At 41.5% G+C, this 16,033-nt stretch overlaps 1 protein-coding gene across 5 annotated transcripts in view; it reads left to right on the top strand.

Annotated features, from left to right (window-relative positions):
• LOC119656288 (SH3 and multiple ankyrin repeat domains protein 3) overlaps window positions 1-16,033 on the top strand; it is a 561,166-nt gene that overhangs the window by 244,852 nt on the left and 300,281 nt on the right. For 4 of the 5 annotated variants that reach the window (XM_038062722.1, XM_038062720.1, XM_038062719.1 and 1 more), the window contains exon 6: window positions 14,478-14,495. The exons of the other annotated variant lie outside the window; for it this stretch is intronic. In XM_038062722.1, coding sequence (XP_037918650.1) covers window positions 14,478-14,495 — 18 coding nt within the window. The remainder of the gene's footprint in view (window positions 1-14,477; window positions 14,496-16,033) is intronic. 5 annotated transcript variants of the gene reach the window in all.

The following is a 16,033-nucleotide window of genomic DNA, read 5'->3' as shown; positions in this document are numbered from 1 at the left end:
CATACATATATAGACTGTTTATGTTGAGAAGAGTGGCTTGCATGGTCAAGTGACTTGTTGCCAGTTGGCACTGGAGCAAGAGCCCGTAAAAATAGCAGATACAGCCTGCAGTGTTCTGATAGCAGACATTAGCGGAAAGTTGGGAGGATAGGGCATTGAAGCAGATTGAGCCTAGTCCGCGGTGCTGCGTAGCACGAATATCATCCGGAGAAGGTCATGTGCGTCTGATAAAATACAGTTGCTGAACTAAGCTCGATTTGAAAAGACCGTTAAATTGGCGCCAGGATTTGAAGTCTCATCGGAACAAAGTAGAGCAGACAAGGGTGAGTTAGGTGTAATGCCGATATTAAAAAGGCTCCTAGTGGTTACAAAATATAAGGGATTTTCACTTCCAGTTGGAGCCTCAGCTGGTGCTAGCTTTGTGATATATTTACTCTGAAATTTTGAAGAGGTAATAAGTGACACCTAAACATAGAGAAGTATTTCTCAATGACTAGACAAATTAGTGTTGACTTACCCAATTTCCTAAGCGCATTAGCCGCTGATGATCTTGGCCTTGCGATCAATCTCTGAATCCAGTCATGAATATTTGTTTCCGTCCTTATGTTTACTCTGATGCTGTAGGCTTACCATTCGCAGATCACGTAATAAAATTGAGAGAAAAGCTCTTAATATTTTGCGTTTAAATTAAAACAATGGTGTTTGTGGAATCCACATTTACTTCCCTTGCAAGAATGAATTTTAAAGAGCCACCAATGTATTTTCGATTTCATTGAAATAGCCGAGGAGCCACCTTTTCCTTTCCTAAAACTATCAATTTAAGATTTGCGTTGCACCACCTGCTGCGAATTTGAAAGAAATGGAGAAAATATTTACAAACGTTTCCTAAGAACCGAAACTGGTGGTCCACATCTGTTTGAATTAATTAGCAAATAGATACTGTATCTATAATCTCCATTCTAAGTAGAAGATTTATTCCAGGTTTTTTTAGAAAATTCGGTTTATGTCTTCTTTTGCAAAACGATTGAGCAAATCAGCATAATATATGTATGTCCAGCATTGTATGGCCAAAATTTCAATAGAAGCATGGATGCCAAAAATAAAGTGAATTAAGCTTTGAAAATTTGGTATGGGGGACGACAAACACTAAAATGTTCTAACTTAATCTATTGGCGGTTACAGGTATTATCGAGGAGCTACTTTGCACTTCTTGAAATGGCATTTCACGGTAGTCAAGCCATAAGTTTCTTCTAGCAATCTACATAAATTTGGTGCTTAATTAATTCACTGGTAAGGCGATTAGGAGAGGCTTTTAATTTTGACCTTTTTTTCAGATCAAGGTCAATTTATTGTGGTGATTTTCAAGGATGGGATTTTATTTTTTCAATATGCGATTTTAATCTTTGGAACTGGAAATTGTTATCTTTATAAAATTAAAAGCCTGCCGAGTGAGGTTTAGTATCAAATAATTTGCGCTCGGTGATTTTAAGAATGATTTTGTGGAAATGCCTGGAGAGAAAGGTCCGACTATGATTGAGCAATGTTCTGCTCCCTGTAGTTTTTTTGGAAACTAAAGGAGGCACATCTGTCTATGGCGTAAATTTTCGCCTGGAATATGCTAGTGTACTTGGCCATTAGCTCAAAGTACATTTTCCTTGGCCCAATGACACCGGCACCCGCTCCCTCTGCTGTGAAGGATCCGTCAGTGTACCAAGTAATCAGTTACTGGTTTAAGCCGTATGTCGCAGCCACGCTCTCCCTGTTTGCCTAGTTGCTCCAGTATGTTTCAAACTTCTTATCCAAGTAAAACCTCGTTGTCATGTTATTCCTTGGTATCAGTAACCCGGGATACCGCTTAGAAAGAATATCAATCTTCCTTCGGTTTAGGCAGTCTCCTTGTCTGCATCTGTATGTGCAGATGGAGAGGGGTTAATCCCAGAAGGACCTCCAGGAATACCATTGGGCATGTCCTCATTACCTCACTGATACACACGCCAGCCAGTCTTTGGAGCTTATGTAATTTCCTGGCTTGTGTGCTGAGTTCGGTTCTTTCTGCCCAGATCACCGGTCCATAGGTAATTCTTGGCCTTACTATTGCAGTATATATCCAAAGTAGTATCTTCGGGCTGCAACCCCATTTTTTTCCTGCTATGGACCTACAAGTCATCAGAGCCCTCGTGGCTTTCCAACATGTGTCTTTCAGAGTAATTTTTGGTCTAGCGTAATTCCCAAATATTTAACCTCTGTTTCTCGTTTCACTTCCATATCTCTGAGCATATCTCTTTGCTAAGTTCCAGTTCTCCTTTTATTCGTTGTTGGGGTGTCAGGCAGAATGTTATCTCCTGCCACCGTGGGGTAGGACCCCGGGAAATGAGTTCTGAGAACTCTTGGTTAATGTCTCAACTTCTTTCCCGTTCCACCATGGTACATCCCTTGAAGACTTAACTGTCTCAGCCAGACAGCTGGCCCCATATGCGTCAATGGCAACTGTGTTGAGGTTTTCCAGCGCTGTTTCTAGTTCCAGTTCGCTCCTGATGTCAGTACCCTCTTGAAGTTTCACCATGCTGTTGCTCAAGTGCGTTGCGTAGGATTCCCAATCCGTTCTCCTGGAATTCCTAATTATTCTTTTTATTCCCGAGTTACCCTCAACGTCGAATCTGATTATCCTGTGATCAGACATAGAGGGTTCATCCGACACCCTCCAATCTCTGACCTTTCCGTTCATTAGAGTCTTTCCTAGAGTTATGTCTAGTACCTCCTGGTTAGTGTTGGTCACAAATGTTATATATTTCTAACTTATTGCTAAGAATAAATTCCAAAAAGCACTCATCTCTTCGACTGGTGTCAGTGCTTCCCCAGACTTCGTGGTGGGCGTTGGCATCGCAGCCGAGGAGAAGTGGTAAGGCCCTTTTCTCACAATATTTCACCAGTTTTGCGACTTGTTCCGATGGACCCCGGATTTTGTCTCCTGGGAAGTATCCCGATGCCACGATTGCCTCTCGAGTCCTCCTCCCGGCTTCCAATGAGACTTGGATAGCCACAAGGTCCCCGGTTAGGAACTCTGAAAGACACATGTATTTTAAATTATGTTTAAGAACTATGCAAGCTCTTGGTTTTTCACAAGAGAAGTCTCAGATTACCTGCATGCTTCCTCCTTGCAGACCGCGAATCTGCCCCCGGTACACCCAGGGCTTCTGAGCCAGCACTATTCCAATGTTCTCCTTGGAACTTGCCTTGCAATTACCGCAGATGCAGCTCTCGCATGGTGGAGGTTTATCTGGGCTATCTTAGTGCTGGCCATTGGCTCCGTTATTGTTTGGAGCTTTCCTCCTTTGTCGGAGTCTCGCCCTCCACCTTCGACGCTTTCCTGTGCATCGCTGTCCACCTTGAGCTCTAGATCGTCCAGCTCTGCTCTTCACTGGGCAGCAGGTCTACTTCCCTGATTGATCCAGTCCTTTCCGCCTCTATGGGGATCTCGGTATGCTTTTCACCCGGCGTCTCCTCCGAGGTGTCTTTCCTCGGCTTTTCCCTTCGTACATGCACTGGTATGTTGCCAAATCGGTAGTTGATATGGCAATTCCGACGTTTGATTACCTCCGGGAATCGGTCATCTACCCCGATTGTGAGGAGTTTACCCTTGCCCTCCACCTTGCTTCTGAAGACTCTCCATAGTCGGGTATGGAGATCCTGATTCTGAGCGATTAGGAGGCCCATAAGGTCTTCCGATTCTATTGTCGCGGCTTTTGAGAGGTGAACTGTCACCATGCGGGCTCCTGGTATATCATCCCCGGCACATGTTGACAGTTCTATCTCTTCCCAGCCTGGCAATTTAGGAATTATGATTCTTATCCATTCTGCAGTGTCTTCCGTCGCGCAGTCCACCAGTATAAGGCCTGGTCGAAAGCGTATCCCGGTGAACACAAGTTTCGGTGTCCATCCCTTTCACATTTGCCTAACGACAAGGTCCTCAATGGTTTCCTGGTCCTCACGAGTGAGTATTTTCTCGGGAATAATTTTTGGCAGTATGGCCAGTCGAATGTCCTTGACTGCACTAGCATAGCTAATGGCGGGCTTCCTGAGTCTTGCCTTCACCCCTGAGCGGCCTGGGTTTATTTCCCCCTTGGGTTCAGGTTTGGATTTTTTGGGGGCATTCCCTTCATGCGGGCTGATCTCTGCTGCTCCCCGCTTTCTCAGCTCCGGTAAAGATGGCTTCGGTCTATCCTGAGCCTTCTTAAGAGCCTCTTTTAGTTTCAGACCTTCCTTCAGATAGCGCAGTTACTATTTAACACCTACACCACTGAGACCTATCTCCTTCCTGTCGCCTGATATATTTATCTCAGACGTGCTTTTCCTGGTCCCTGCTTTTTGAGCAGTGTCGTTCGTTGGTTGTCCACGCAGTATACTAATGTTAACCTTGGATCCACAGCTTGACGTCCCAACTTCGCCCTTCTTGGATGTAATCATCTGGCTCTCAGTATTTCCGAGATGTGCCTCCGCCTGATTAACCAGTTTTTGTGCGGTACGGGGCCCCGCTTTGTTGGTTTTCGTTTTTTTGTCTTTGTTGCTTGTATTCATTTGATTCCCACGAGTATGGGAGTTGGGAGGTCCGTTGTGCCATAGCCTCCCGTAGCACGGCAAGGTCTAACTTACTCACTGAGGCGACCAGTTATCAGTGAGGCTCCGTTCGAAGTTACCCCCGACTGCAAACTATTCAATGGGCACGGTTTGCATGACACCCTGGATTGGGGGAGGAGTTTTTGGACTCCGCAGTCCAGATCCGTAGCGTTTTGTTAATAGTAGAGTCACGTACAGGGTGTGGCTATCACCACTGACTAACGGTCATGGTAGACGAGAGGCTTAGCCCCTGAAAAGCCACGCATCGTCCCAGAGGAAAGACAGCTCATCCTCAGAGAGAAATAGGTTGATATATGATGAGGGATATTTACGGACACTACCTGCAGGTTTTGTGAGGAGTATGATAAATCTCTATACACGTCCTGGGGCAGTGTCCGGCACTTGTGCAAAGTAGGTCGAGGCATCTGGGAGAACACTTAATACCAGGGAACATACTAAAGTTCCTGACGGTTATAGGCTTGCTTGAGATACTATGATCAATAGGTAGACTATAACCAGTAAAAGGGGGACAATAGTTCTTTAAGGACGCGGTGCGTCTTTCCCTTAATAGAATAAAAAAAAATAACTGAGCAAAATTTTCTATTTGAATGAGCTATTAGATAGCACGGTTTGCTTTGAATTCTCAAGTTTTCATATAGGAATGGCTCAACAGATTCTGATATTTCAGACAATGACATGGGACCGTCTTTTGGCGGCCCGCCCTCATCGAAAAATCTTATAAATCATCTCAATCTCTCCACTGAACAATGACCTACCCAAAACCATACACGACTGAAGATTGAAAATTTCAATTACATATGGCATTATAATAAAACTTCACATATCTACAAGTGCACTCCAATGACTCGTCTGGTCAGTAATTTCTGCAAACATCATGCTCGTATTTGAAATGGCAAAATACAAAGCGAGGATAAGGTTTCGAACACGACCCAGTGATTACCAGCAGATTTTTCTGGAATTATGACGTGTGTCGTTTGGGTAAAACACCACATAGCACTTAAAGTGTTTGCAAAAACTAAATACTAAGCTGGAAACAAAAGGCCCCAAGGTGTCAGATTGAAATTGAGTGAATATTGATTGTATATGAAAAGGTGCGAGTAAAAAGCTCTTGAGGTGCCTGCCCACATCGTTTTTCATATATCCGATTCTGTTTGACATGTGATATGCGGAAAATTTTTGTGTACTTACACTGAAGCTTAAAAATTCTTTATTTACTTGACCCGAATATTCAATGAATTAGACGGAAAAGGCTGGTATTTCTGTCTGGTTCTGAAGAGGTCTTGGAATGATGCTGTGAAAATTTGCTATGTCACTTCGGTATAAATGAATACAAACTTGCATGAAAAAAGATCTATCTTTTCGTTTCGAATCCAAAGAGCGGCAGGTCCAGCAGATGAATATCTTGTTATTCCAGATATCAAAAATCAGATACTTTCGGATTTGAAAAAGGTTGTTTTTGTATCTATTGGATCCACCGTTTTCAATCACATGCAACTTTCATCAAACTATTCCAATAAATAGATACAACATTTCTCCAATCAGAAAATTTAATTTTTATTAAATTTCACAATTCTTCACTCGAAACCGTAGCGAATTCTTCCCTAGAGAACGATTCGACTCGATTTCATTGATTCGTACTGTTCAACCGCATTCAGACTTAATTGAGATCAGTCGGACAGACTATTGACAACTTAGCACCAATTTCGTTGAGAGGTTTTCAAGTGAATCAATAAGTCACCTAAAGGCAGCCTCCACCATCCACCAGCATGTCTGTATCTTTGTTGTTGGACTCAAATTTACATATGGCTGGGAGTTAACCCATTTTAATTGTAGATATATCTACATACTAAGTTTGCGTCTGAGCCCCATTACAGCATTGTGGTACTTCTGGTCTCACGCGACCTTGCATCATACTGTTTTTATCTTTATTTATTTAATTGTTTTGTTACTATTTTATCTGGTTTATTCCCAGTTTATCGGATTGCTCCGTTTCCGTTTATAAACATCTTAACATGGGCGCAATGCATCCGTTTTGCATAATTTAATGAACATTGTTGCAACTTGGTCCATTCGTTCTTTCATTTCAGTGTGAAATAATTCTGCGAAAATCCCACGCATAATTTCCAAGCTTACTATGCATACTTGACGGATAACAGTTAATTAAGTTAATTAGGAGACGACTTGGATGGAAATATTTTACAAGATTTAACGCTTACAAATGTGTACTTATGCGAGTGACCTGTAAGAATGAATTACTGTGATTGAAGATGATTCCGCATACGATACACGTAAAATGAAATCATGCACTAGTTTGATGTGAAAATTTATATGTTTCCATGTTCCTCGGGTCACACATATGACCTCCTCGTGAAAGTGTGGAAACTAGATAATGATATCGTACTCTGCATTCAGGAAAATCGTGCATTAAAAGTATTTAAGAGCGTGGAAATGGAAGGGACTTTGGAATACCAAATTTAATATGAACTTTCTAATGGTCTATATTAAGCCTTTCTTCGTTGTCTTTATTTTATCTTCATTTCTCGCAGATCGAATTTTTGATGAAAATATCTGAGATGAATATAATAACACAACGTTGTCTGGCATAAAATACTCGTGAATTCTGCGTTTCAAGTACATGCATTCCATTTAAAAGCACGAAACAGGTGTTACCGAAGGATTAGGATTTTCAAGCGATACTGGAGGTCACTTTCCAGGTGTTGTTCTCATATAAGAGTGCAGGAAGAACAATAGTGCAAGATAATCCCATGCGTGGAATTGTTTGTTTTGTTCAAGGTTGGAACCACCGTTAGCAAAAACAACGCTAACAAGTTACGGTCCGAATCCTTCTATTTCAGTAATTTTGTCTCGGCTGCATCTCATTTTTGGACGAGCAGCACCTCAGCCTAACACTTTTGGTCTTGATGAAATGAAGCGGGATTCCAATTCTATCCAGTTTGAAACAGAACTTATTCTCCCAGGTTTGAAGAGTGCTCCGTGAAGCGTTACCGCTGCCCAAAGGTCCCCAAGGCAACATGAGAGAACCGATCCTTGCAAGTCAAAGGAATGAGAAACTCTAAATTTTTAAACTATCTTCCACAAATCCAACTTTGACGGTCTCAACTCAACCTTAACGTCAATCAAATGGAATCACATAATATCTAACTCCACCTGTGATCAAGTTGTTAGTACCTTTTACAATATTCTATCCGTTCTCCTTTCCTGTTATGTCCTTTCTTCTCCTACTTGTCTGCATTCTTGCCCAACTTGATTCACCACTGAAATCCATAATCACATCTGCCTGAGGCGTGCATTGCGGAAGAAGTTTCGGGCTTTTAAAAATGACGCCGACAATTTTACTAACTGCCAACTTCCCACAACAATCCTGAAACTTTTCTTGTCCACCGGGTTTACTCTCTCCACTACTGCGCCCTCTACTCTGCTAGAAGAGACTGCCCTGAATTTGTGACCATTCCTCTTCTTGCGCCTTCCTTAGTTGAGTACCTCCTTAGTAATCTTAACACCAATGTCGGAGCTGGTCCCGAAGGGCTTTCTAATCTCGTTTTGTTGTGCATAATTTTCAAGAAAAGCCCCAAAGAATGCTACTTTCCTCATTTTTGAAAAGAATCTCTTATCATCCCTATTCTCAAGAGCGGAAACCCTTCTCTACCTGTGAACTACCATTCCATCTCTCTTCTCTCCTATTACTTCAAAATACTCGAGCAATATGTACGTCAACGACTGGGCTGACCACGCATTTTGATCACCTAATTGTGGAGGAACGGCATTGTTTCGTAAAACGGCGATGCGTCTGGTCTTTACCAACATCATTGCTAAATGTCTTAATTCACAATAGGAGGTACACGCCACCTACATCAATTTCGCCAAAGCCTGTGATATCGTTTACCACAATATTCTCCTTACCAAATTGTTTCTACTCAACTTTCCCTGCACAATCACCTCTTGACTTTCGCCCTACCTGTCGTATTGTTCCTGCAGAGTTTCTTTCCATGATTATACATGCCGTTCTTTCTCTTATTTTTCTGGTGTTTCCCAACGTTCGGCCGTCCCCTATTGCTATTTTTTGCTAATGGTCTTCCAAACATCCTCACCTGCCCATGTTAAATTATTTGCCTCTGTTTCGTCTCCGCTGGACTGTGCTCTCTTCCAGTCCAACTTTGATACTGTGATCCTTTGGTACTCGGTTAACTAGCTGGCTCTGAATGTCTTCAAATGCCACTGGATGTGCTATTTACTTAAGCCCTCTCGAACTTCCCTTCCCTACTGTCTGGTTTGACAACCCCGTTCACTACTAACCTCTTTTCAAGACCTGGGTGTAATCTGATATGGCAAATATTCAATTCCCACCTCGTTGACATCATTAATCACGCTTCCAAAATGTTTGATTTCATCCTTCGTTCCTGCTCCGACTTTACCTCAATCTAACTCTCCTTAACACTTTTCAACTTCCTTGTCAGAACCATCCTTGTATATTGCTGTGTGGTCTAGTCCTCCTTCCGCAAACCTGACTGTCGCGCTCTTGAAGCAAACACAAATTCATATGAGCCCTCATTTTCAAAAGCAACCTTCCCCAAATGGACTATCCTTCATAACTCTGCACTCTCAATCCCTCTTCCCTGCAACAACGCCGCAACTCCTTCGATATGTGTACCCTTTTCAAACTTTGTAATTGCCTGATAACCTGCTCTGCCAACTCCGTATATACGTAGTACGAACATTTTTGAAGTGTCCTATGCGCAACTCCCCTATCCCGAGACTGTGCCAGTTCTACAATGCCCAAGAGCTTGCATCCTTTGGGTCTGTCCCACTACTGAGTTTTAAACGTAAGTTAAGCCAATTACTTGCTTCTCCCTCTCAGGACAATATGTAACTAGAAATAGATTTTCTATGTATTGTCATTAAACTAAATAAATAATGAGGCTGGACAAATCTTAAAGATATCTTGACACCACCTTAATTCTGTAAAATTAGGTCTGTAAACTCCTTATTGAGCCGGCTTACGTACTCTGCAAGCTCTTTCACTGGCGGCAGCTTACTGAGCTGCAGTTGCTTCGCCCATATCTCCCCTATCAACGTTTGTGCGTCTCAAGATCCTTGATGTTGAGCACCAGACAGGCTGTTTTATCCTACTGCTGACTGTTGCATCTCGGTAGCCCATATATGCCACTGCTCTTGTACTGAGAGCTATTTGGAGATATTTAACCCCTACCTTTACTGCTTCTTTGAAAATAAACGGAATCACAGCCAAGGCCCGCCTTAGCTGATTCCAGACGGTGTAGGCAATTGTCATGAGGTCTTGCTTGCTGGCAATTTCACAAATACTTCGAGACAATCACTAAATGGGCCATCGAATTCACTAAGATGGAGCTAATATACTTCAGATTGAATATTTGACCTAGATCTCTTCGATCTCAATCATTTTAGTGTCCACGGCCAGTTTCATTGACTACGCGAGCGAGTTCGAAGGAAAAACAGCATACAAGGATAACATGTGCTAGCAGCCCACTTTTAATTTTCATGGCTCCCTGAGTTCGGGGACGACCTTAAGAATCCCTTCCGAGTCCTTTGAAAGTGGGTTTACTTCTCGACAACTCGTGAACTTCGTCATCTTATCAGACTTAACATAAGTTATCCACTCAACTGCGCATTGTCCACCAACAAGTGCTAACTACATTCACTGGAGAAGGAATTCATGCATGTGAATACCACTGAAATCACGTTTTATTCTAGGACATGAGCTTCCTTCTATGTATTTGCAGATTTTACTTTCTTTTCCTCGTGCTTCAAGTCCATCTTGAGTCCTTTTACATATTTTCGCGTTATCCAATATATATTGTAGCCTTTAAAAATTATTTGGTATGGCGAATCCTTTTTCATGTTTCATCCATCAATTTTTCCAGTCTTCGCAGCACCAATAGAAAACTCCGGGCCTGGGGGGTCCATTCCCCTCTCTTCAGCGCTGGATTTGTTTGGCTGCTTGTGGAATCCTTTACATTTCGTATTTATCGTCAAATGAAACGTCTCAATTAGTCCTCGTAATTTTCAAAAGTAATTTCAATTATGATATCGTTTTGAACATAGATGGCCTTGGGGATTAGATTTTCGTCTGCTACTTGTAGTCCAGCCTAAAATTAATGAACAGGGGGTAGCTTGTTCCAAACTACAATTTTAGGTTTTAAACCTAAATATATATTTCGAGAGCGACTTACCCCCTTCATCAGTACAAAGCGACTAAAAACAATTAGGACTATAAGATTCTTTTATACCTATTTACTAATTACTTTTAAAATTTTTAAACTATCAAATTAATTACCGCGGCGAGTCTTATTAATTTCGAGGGGCAGTTACCTGAATCTGTGTTTAATAACCGCGTCGCGTCTTCTCTCAAAATTTCTAAACTTTCCCAAGGGTCCAAGGCTGTCGTTCGGTTTGCACAACGCAAGAGCTCAAGATTTTCCCATTGAATGTTATGGCCTTCTTCGACTATGTACGCTGCAACTGATGATCTTATGTACGATTTTTGTTTCCGGACACTACTTACCGCTTCCATAATGTGTTCATTAAATCTAGTCGTTATCAGGCGTTTAGTCTGTCCTTTGTATATCTTATTACAGTTGCTGCACGTTATGCGGTAGATCCCGCATTTTTCCTCCTCTGCTAAAGGATCCTGGACGCTTCCCAATAAATTCCGCAAGGCAACCTTTTTATCCAATTCCTGATGTTGTTAAATAGGTAGGAATACGGGATACTTATCCGCCTCGTGGTGGTCTCCTTATGCTGGGAGAATAGTGTTATATCATCATCATCATCAACGGCGCCACAACCGGTTTCCGGTCTAGGCCTGCCTTAATAAGGAACTCCAGACATCCCGGTTTTGCGCCGAGGTCCACCAATTCGATATCCCCAAAAGCTGTCTGGCGTCCTGACCTACGCCATCGCTCCATCTTAGGCAGGGTCTGCCTCGTCTTCTTTTTCTACCATAGATATTGCCCTTATAGACTTTCCGGGCTGGATCATCCTCATCCATACGGATTAAGTGACCCGCCCACCGTAACCTATTGAGTCTGATTTTATCCACAACCGGACGGTCATGGTATCGCTCATAGATTTCGTCATTGTGTAGACTACGGAATCGTCCATCCTCATGTAGGGGACCAAAAATTCTTCGGAGGATTCTTCTCTCGAACGCGGCCAAGAGTTCGCATTTTCTCTTGCTAAGAACCCAAGTTTCCGAGGAATACATGAGGACTGGCAAGATCATAGTGTTGTACGGTAAGAGCTTTGCCCCAAGGTGAGACGTTAAGAGCAAAACAGTTTTTGTAAGCTGAAATAGGCTCTGTTGGCAGACAACAACCGTGCGCGGATTTCATCATCGTAGCTGTTATCGGTTATGATTTTCGACCCTAGATAGGAGAGGGGGATGTGTTTTTTATAGGCATGCCTATTGTATTGCTTCATTTTTCCTACGATAATCCTATCAATAGTCTGAGGATTATACCCACTTTGAAAAGCGGTGTCAATAATATGCTGTCGATCCTTATTGAAGCCGTATTCCGAAAGAGGGTATGTGATCAGTCGGTGAATCATGCAATTATAGGCTGCCGTTTTTTGGGAAAATGTATGGTGTGAAATTGTCGTGGTGTCGTTCTCTGCGTTGCTGTAGGTTTACGGTGTATTTCAAACTTAAGCTTCCCGTTAGAGTTGATGATATTCAGATCTAAGAAGGGTAGAGCCCAATCCTTTAGACCTCGACAACTCGATTTTATGATGAATCTTGTTTATCGAGCGGATGACCATGTCGATATCGTCTTTTCTAACAATCATAAATACTCCATAAATACTCCCGAAGTAGTTTTGTACAATCTATCCCGACACGTAAAATAGTTTTCGTTTATGCAGAGCCTGACAAGGTTTGCATGGATTCGAACATTTCTTCTCCACTTCAGGCCAGATCCAAACTGACTCAGCCATTTTTCGAGTCTGAAAATTGATTCTTTCACTGGTGTGCTAGGAAACAATACCTTCACATCGAACAACTCCAGCACCTCGTCCTCACCTACCCTCTCACTACGTCGGTGAGTTCGAGTCTGCAATAATTTCTCGCATCTCGTCCCCCTCCTCGTGCATTTTTGGTTGACATCTGATTTTTGGAAGCGCATCTTATAAAAGCAATTGTTCTTAGTAGCTTTGTTGGAGTAACAAGGCAAACTGGGAGAGCGTGGCTGCGACATACGGCTTAAACCAGCAACTGATTACTTAGTACACTGACGGATTCCTCACAGCAGAGGGAGCGGGTGCCGGTGTCATTGGTCCAAGGAAAATGTACTTTGAGTCAATGGGTACGTACACTAGCATATTCCAGGCGCAAATATACGCCGTAGACAAATGTGCCTCTACAATCTGCAAAGGAACTACAGGGGGCAGAACATAGCTATTCTCACCGATAGTCAGGCAGCGATCAAGGCACTTAGGTCCAACCAGGTGAACTCTAAACTGGTATGGGAATGCCTTGAGAGACTGAATACACTCGAGTCGTACAACAAGGTCTGGCCGCCTTTGCACGGGCCAGAACCCTTCTGTGGAATCGGAAATGGTTTCATGGCTATGACTCTAAGAAATGAAGAGGAACGGTTGAGGGAACTATACTGGGCGGACCTACCAGGGATGGAGCAGTCCAGGGTGCTTATTGGGGGATACGAACTTATGTGCACAAAGGATTGCCTAAGCCTCATAAAAAAGAACCTCAGTTTGACTTTTCCTTAACAGAATAATAATAACAATAATAGCTTTGCACTGATGGAGGGAGTAGGTCGCTCCCGAAATATATATTTACGTTTAAAACCAAAAATTGTAGTTTGGAGATGACCAAGAGTTTATAATGTACCCACCATAGAGTGTAATAAGTTTCGTTTTCAAAATCTGTCTAACCGAAAAATCTGAAAAGCTGCGCTGGTTTATTCAGGATTTCCTTTGAATTTGCTAGATAGATGCCGGATAGAATATTTGGGAGCCATGAGTACCATCTGTCAGCAAATAGCCTTTTAAATCTTTGTTTTGAGTAATATTTTTCCAACTAAAAGTAGCGTTGATTCAGCCAACGAAAATATGTAGTTTTAATCGTTACCTCAAAAATAATAGATAAAAATAGCTTTCCTAAAAGTAACGAAATATCTCGGTAGCTAATGGACGAAATGCTACCAAACAAATATGATTTATAAATTGGCCTTTTTCCTAAAGACGACATATACAGTTATACCTCAGGACATTTCAGGCGACGTTATAACAAGGAACGTGACATTTAATAAATCTAAAATTGTAAAGGTCGCTGGAATATACTTTCGATTATTGGATTGGGATAAATAAAAAAATCTATTTTCGCACTCATATTTCATCCAAAAAACCTGAATTATTATTAAACGAGACAGGACATTATGTACCTCATCCACTGGCACAAGTCAGGCATTCAAGCATAATACCATCAATTTCGAAATCCTTACTAGAATTTCATCCATTCATTGGACCATAAAATAGTTGATTAGTAACATACGTCACTTTTGATTAATTGCCTTCTACCAAAATTAGTTTCATTCTGGGATATATTTTTTTAACATTTATTTTCCTTCTTTTTTCACTTCACTTTTATATGAACGAATTTTTGATGTCCACTAAATGGTAAATGGCTATTCGTCCGCTTCCAATCCTTCTGACACACACCCAACAATACATATTGCAAATGGAATCGTTTTGGCGAATTTTTTATTTGGACACATCAAATATAATTTGCATAAATTGTGTAACGTCGTAACGTGTGTGTGTGTATGCAGGTGGCTTTTTGGTTCAGGGTAGGTGGAGGAGCTTTATTGCTAATTGCATGGCAAATTTGGAGCATGAGAATGTGTTCTTGTTTTTTGGTTTTACTTTTTGTTTTTTGCTATTTTCAGAAGCGTTTTTCCCACTGTATTTCAATTTGGATATTATGCATGAGATAGTTGGTAAATGGTAGCTTAATTGCGCAGTCGTTAGTCGTTTAGAAATTAAAATTAATGTTAAAGTTGCTGTTTTATGCCAGTTTGGAGGTGTAATATAAAAAGCGACAGTTGACTTTAATGGGTTCCATCTGGAAGTTAGTTCGAAAGATTATAAGAAAATTTAAAGAGGAAAAAGGAGATTTTCAAAGGTGACTGAATACCGTCAACAATTTCCCATTCTCACAGGTTCAAAATTACTATTTTGAGGCGTGCGGCGTTCACCAATGGTCTTGGACTTTAGGAGGAATAAAGTAATTAAGCTTGCGTGCATCATACTTTGACTGGAAAACACCTAAATATAATTGCCGCTTTGGCATCTCGGCTTCCCGAATGTAGTGCCTCCAGATATCTCAGTTAATTGTCCACATTGCCCAGATCTCTATATCTAATAATGAAACGCTGTCGATATCGAGTAAGTCGTTCCATCGCTTTCACAGCCCAAACGGTCTGGAATCACCCTCTTTGGTATACTTGAGTACTCCATTCGGAAAACGCCGCCAATCTATTGGAGTTTTCGAAATTTTATCACCCTACAATCGTCCGGGTCGTCGTATAAACCGTACAGCCCTCTGTTGTTATCTGTCAAACTCTCCAGTTGCTCTAAGGATTCTTCTTAAGGGGGTCATCTCGTGTGAAGGCGGTTTTTTTGCCTTTTTTTGAAAAATTATTTTGAAAGATTGGATAAAAATAGAAATGTGATTTTTTCATCATATGTTTATTGATATCTCTAGTATATGTGATAAATTTTTCAGCTTGATATTGTAGCTAGTTTTCGAAATACGTGTCAATTTATGCACTCATCTCCAAAAAAAGGTGTTTTCCTGCTGCCACGCTGGAGGGCGCTGTGTTCATCCGAGGAAAAAAACTAAACGGCATTTTAATGTGGACAATATTCCACGTTCCGCAAACTAGGATAATTAGAAAATATTAAAAGGTAAATTTTTGGTGGGCTTTTAAACTTAATTTTTTGGATTTTGGTGTTTTTTTACGGCTTTTTTTATGAATAAAAAAAAACTACCGGTCTGATTGCAATTATCCTAGTTTGCGGAGCGTAGAAATATGTATTAAAGAAGTTGTGACAATTTCAAAGAATTTGGTTGGATAGATTTTGAGCTATGGTGGCAGCCGATTTTTAAGATGCAGTTTCGAGAAAAACGCATTTGAAAATTTAAATGTGATTATCAACAGTAAAATTTTAACTCACCATTAATCTGCTATACCTGGTCCATTGAGAGCATCCTCCGTTTCTTCAAAAAAGTCTTGTAAGGCCGATTGTTGCTCTCTGGTTTCAATTCTGGCTCTTTTAGCGAGGTCAGTCGATCGTCGTTCGGACCGCCACATTCGCGCTTCAT

The sequence above is a fragment of the Hermetia illucens genome, chromosome 4, assembly GCF_905115235.1.
Source record: "Hermetia illucens chromosome 4, iHerIll2.2.curated.20191125, whole genome shotgun sequence".
Taxonomy (NCBI): domain Eukaryota; kingdom Metazoa; phylum Arthropoda; class Insecta; order Diptera; family Stratiomyidae; genus Hermetia; species Hermetia illucens.
Note: the sequence above shows the minus strand (reverse complement) of the source record. Positions and strands in the feature narration are given on the sequence as shown.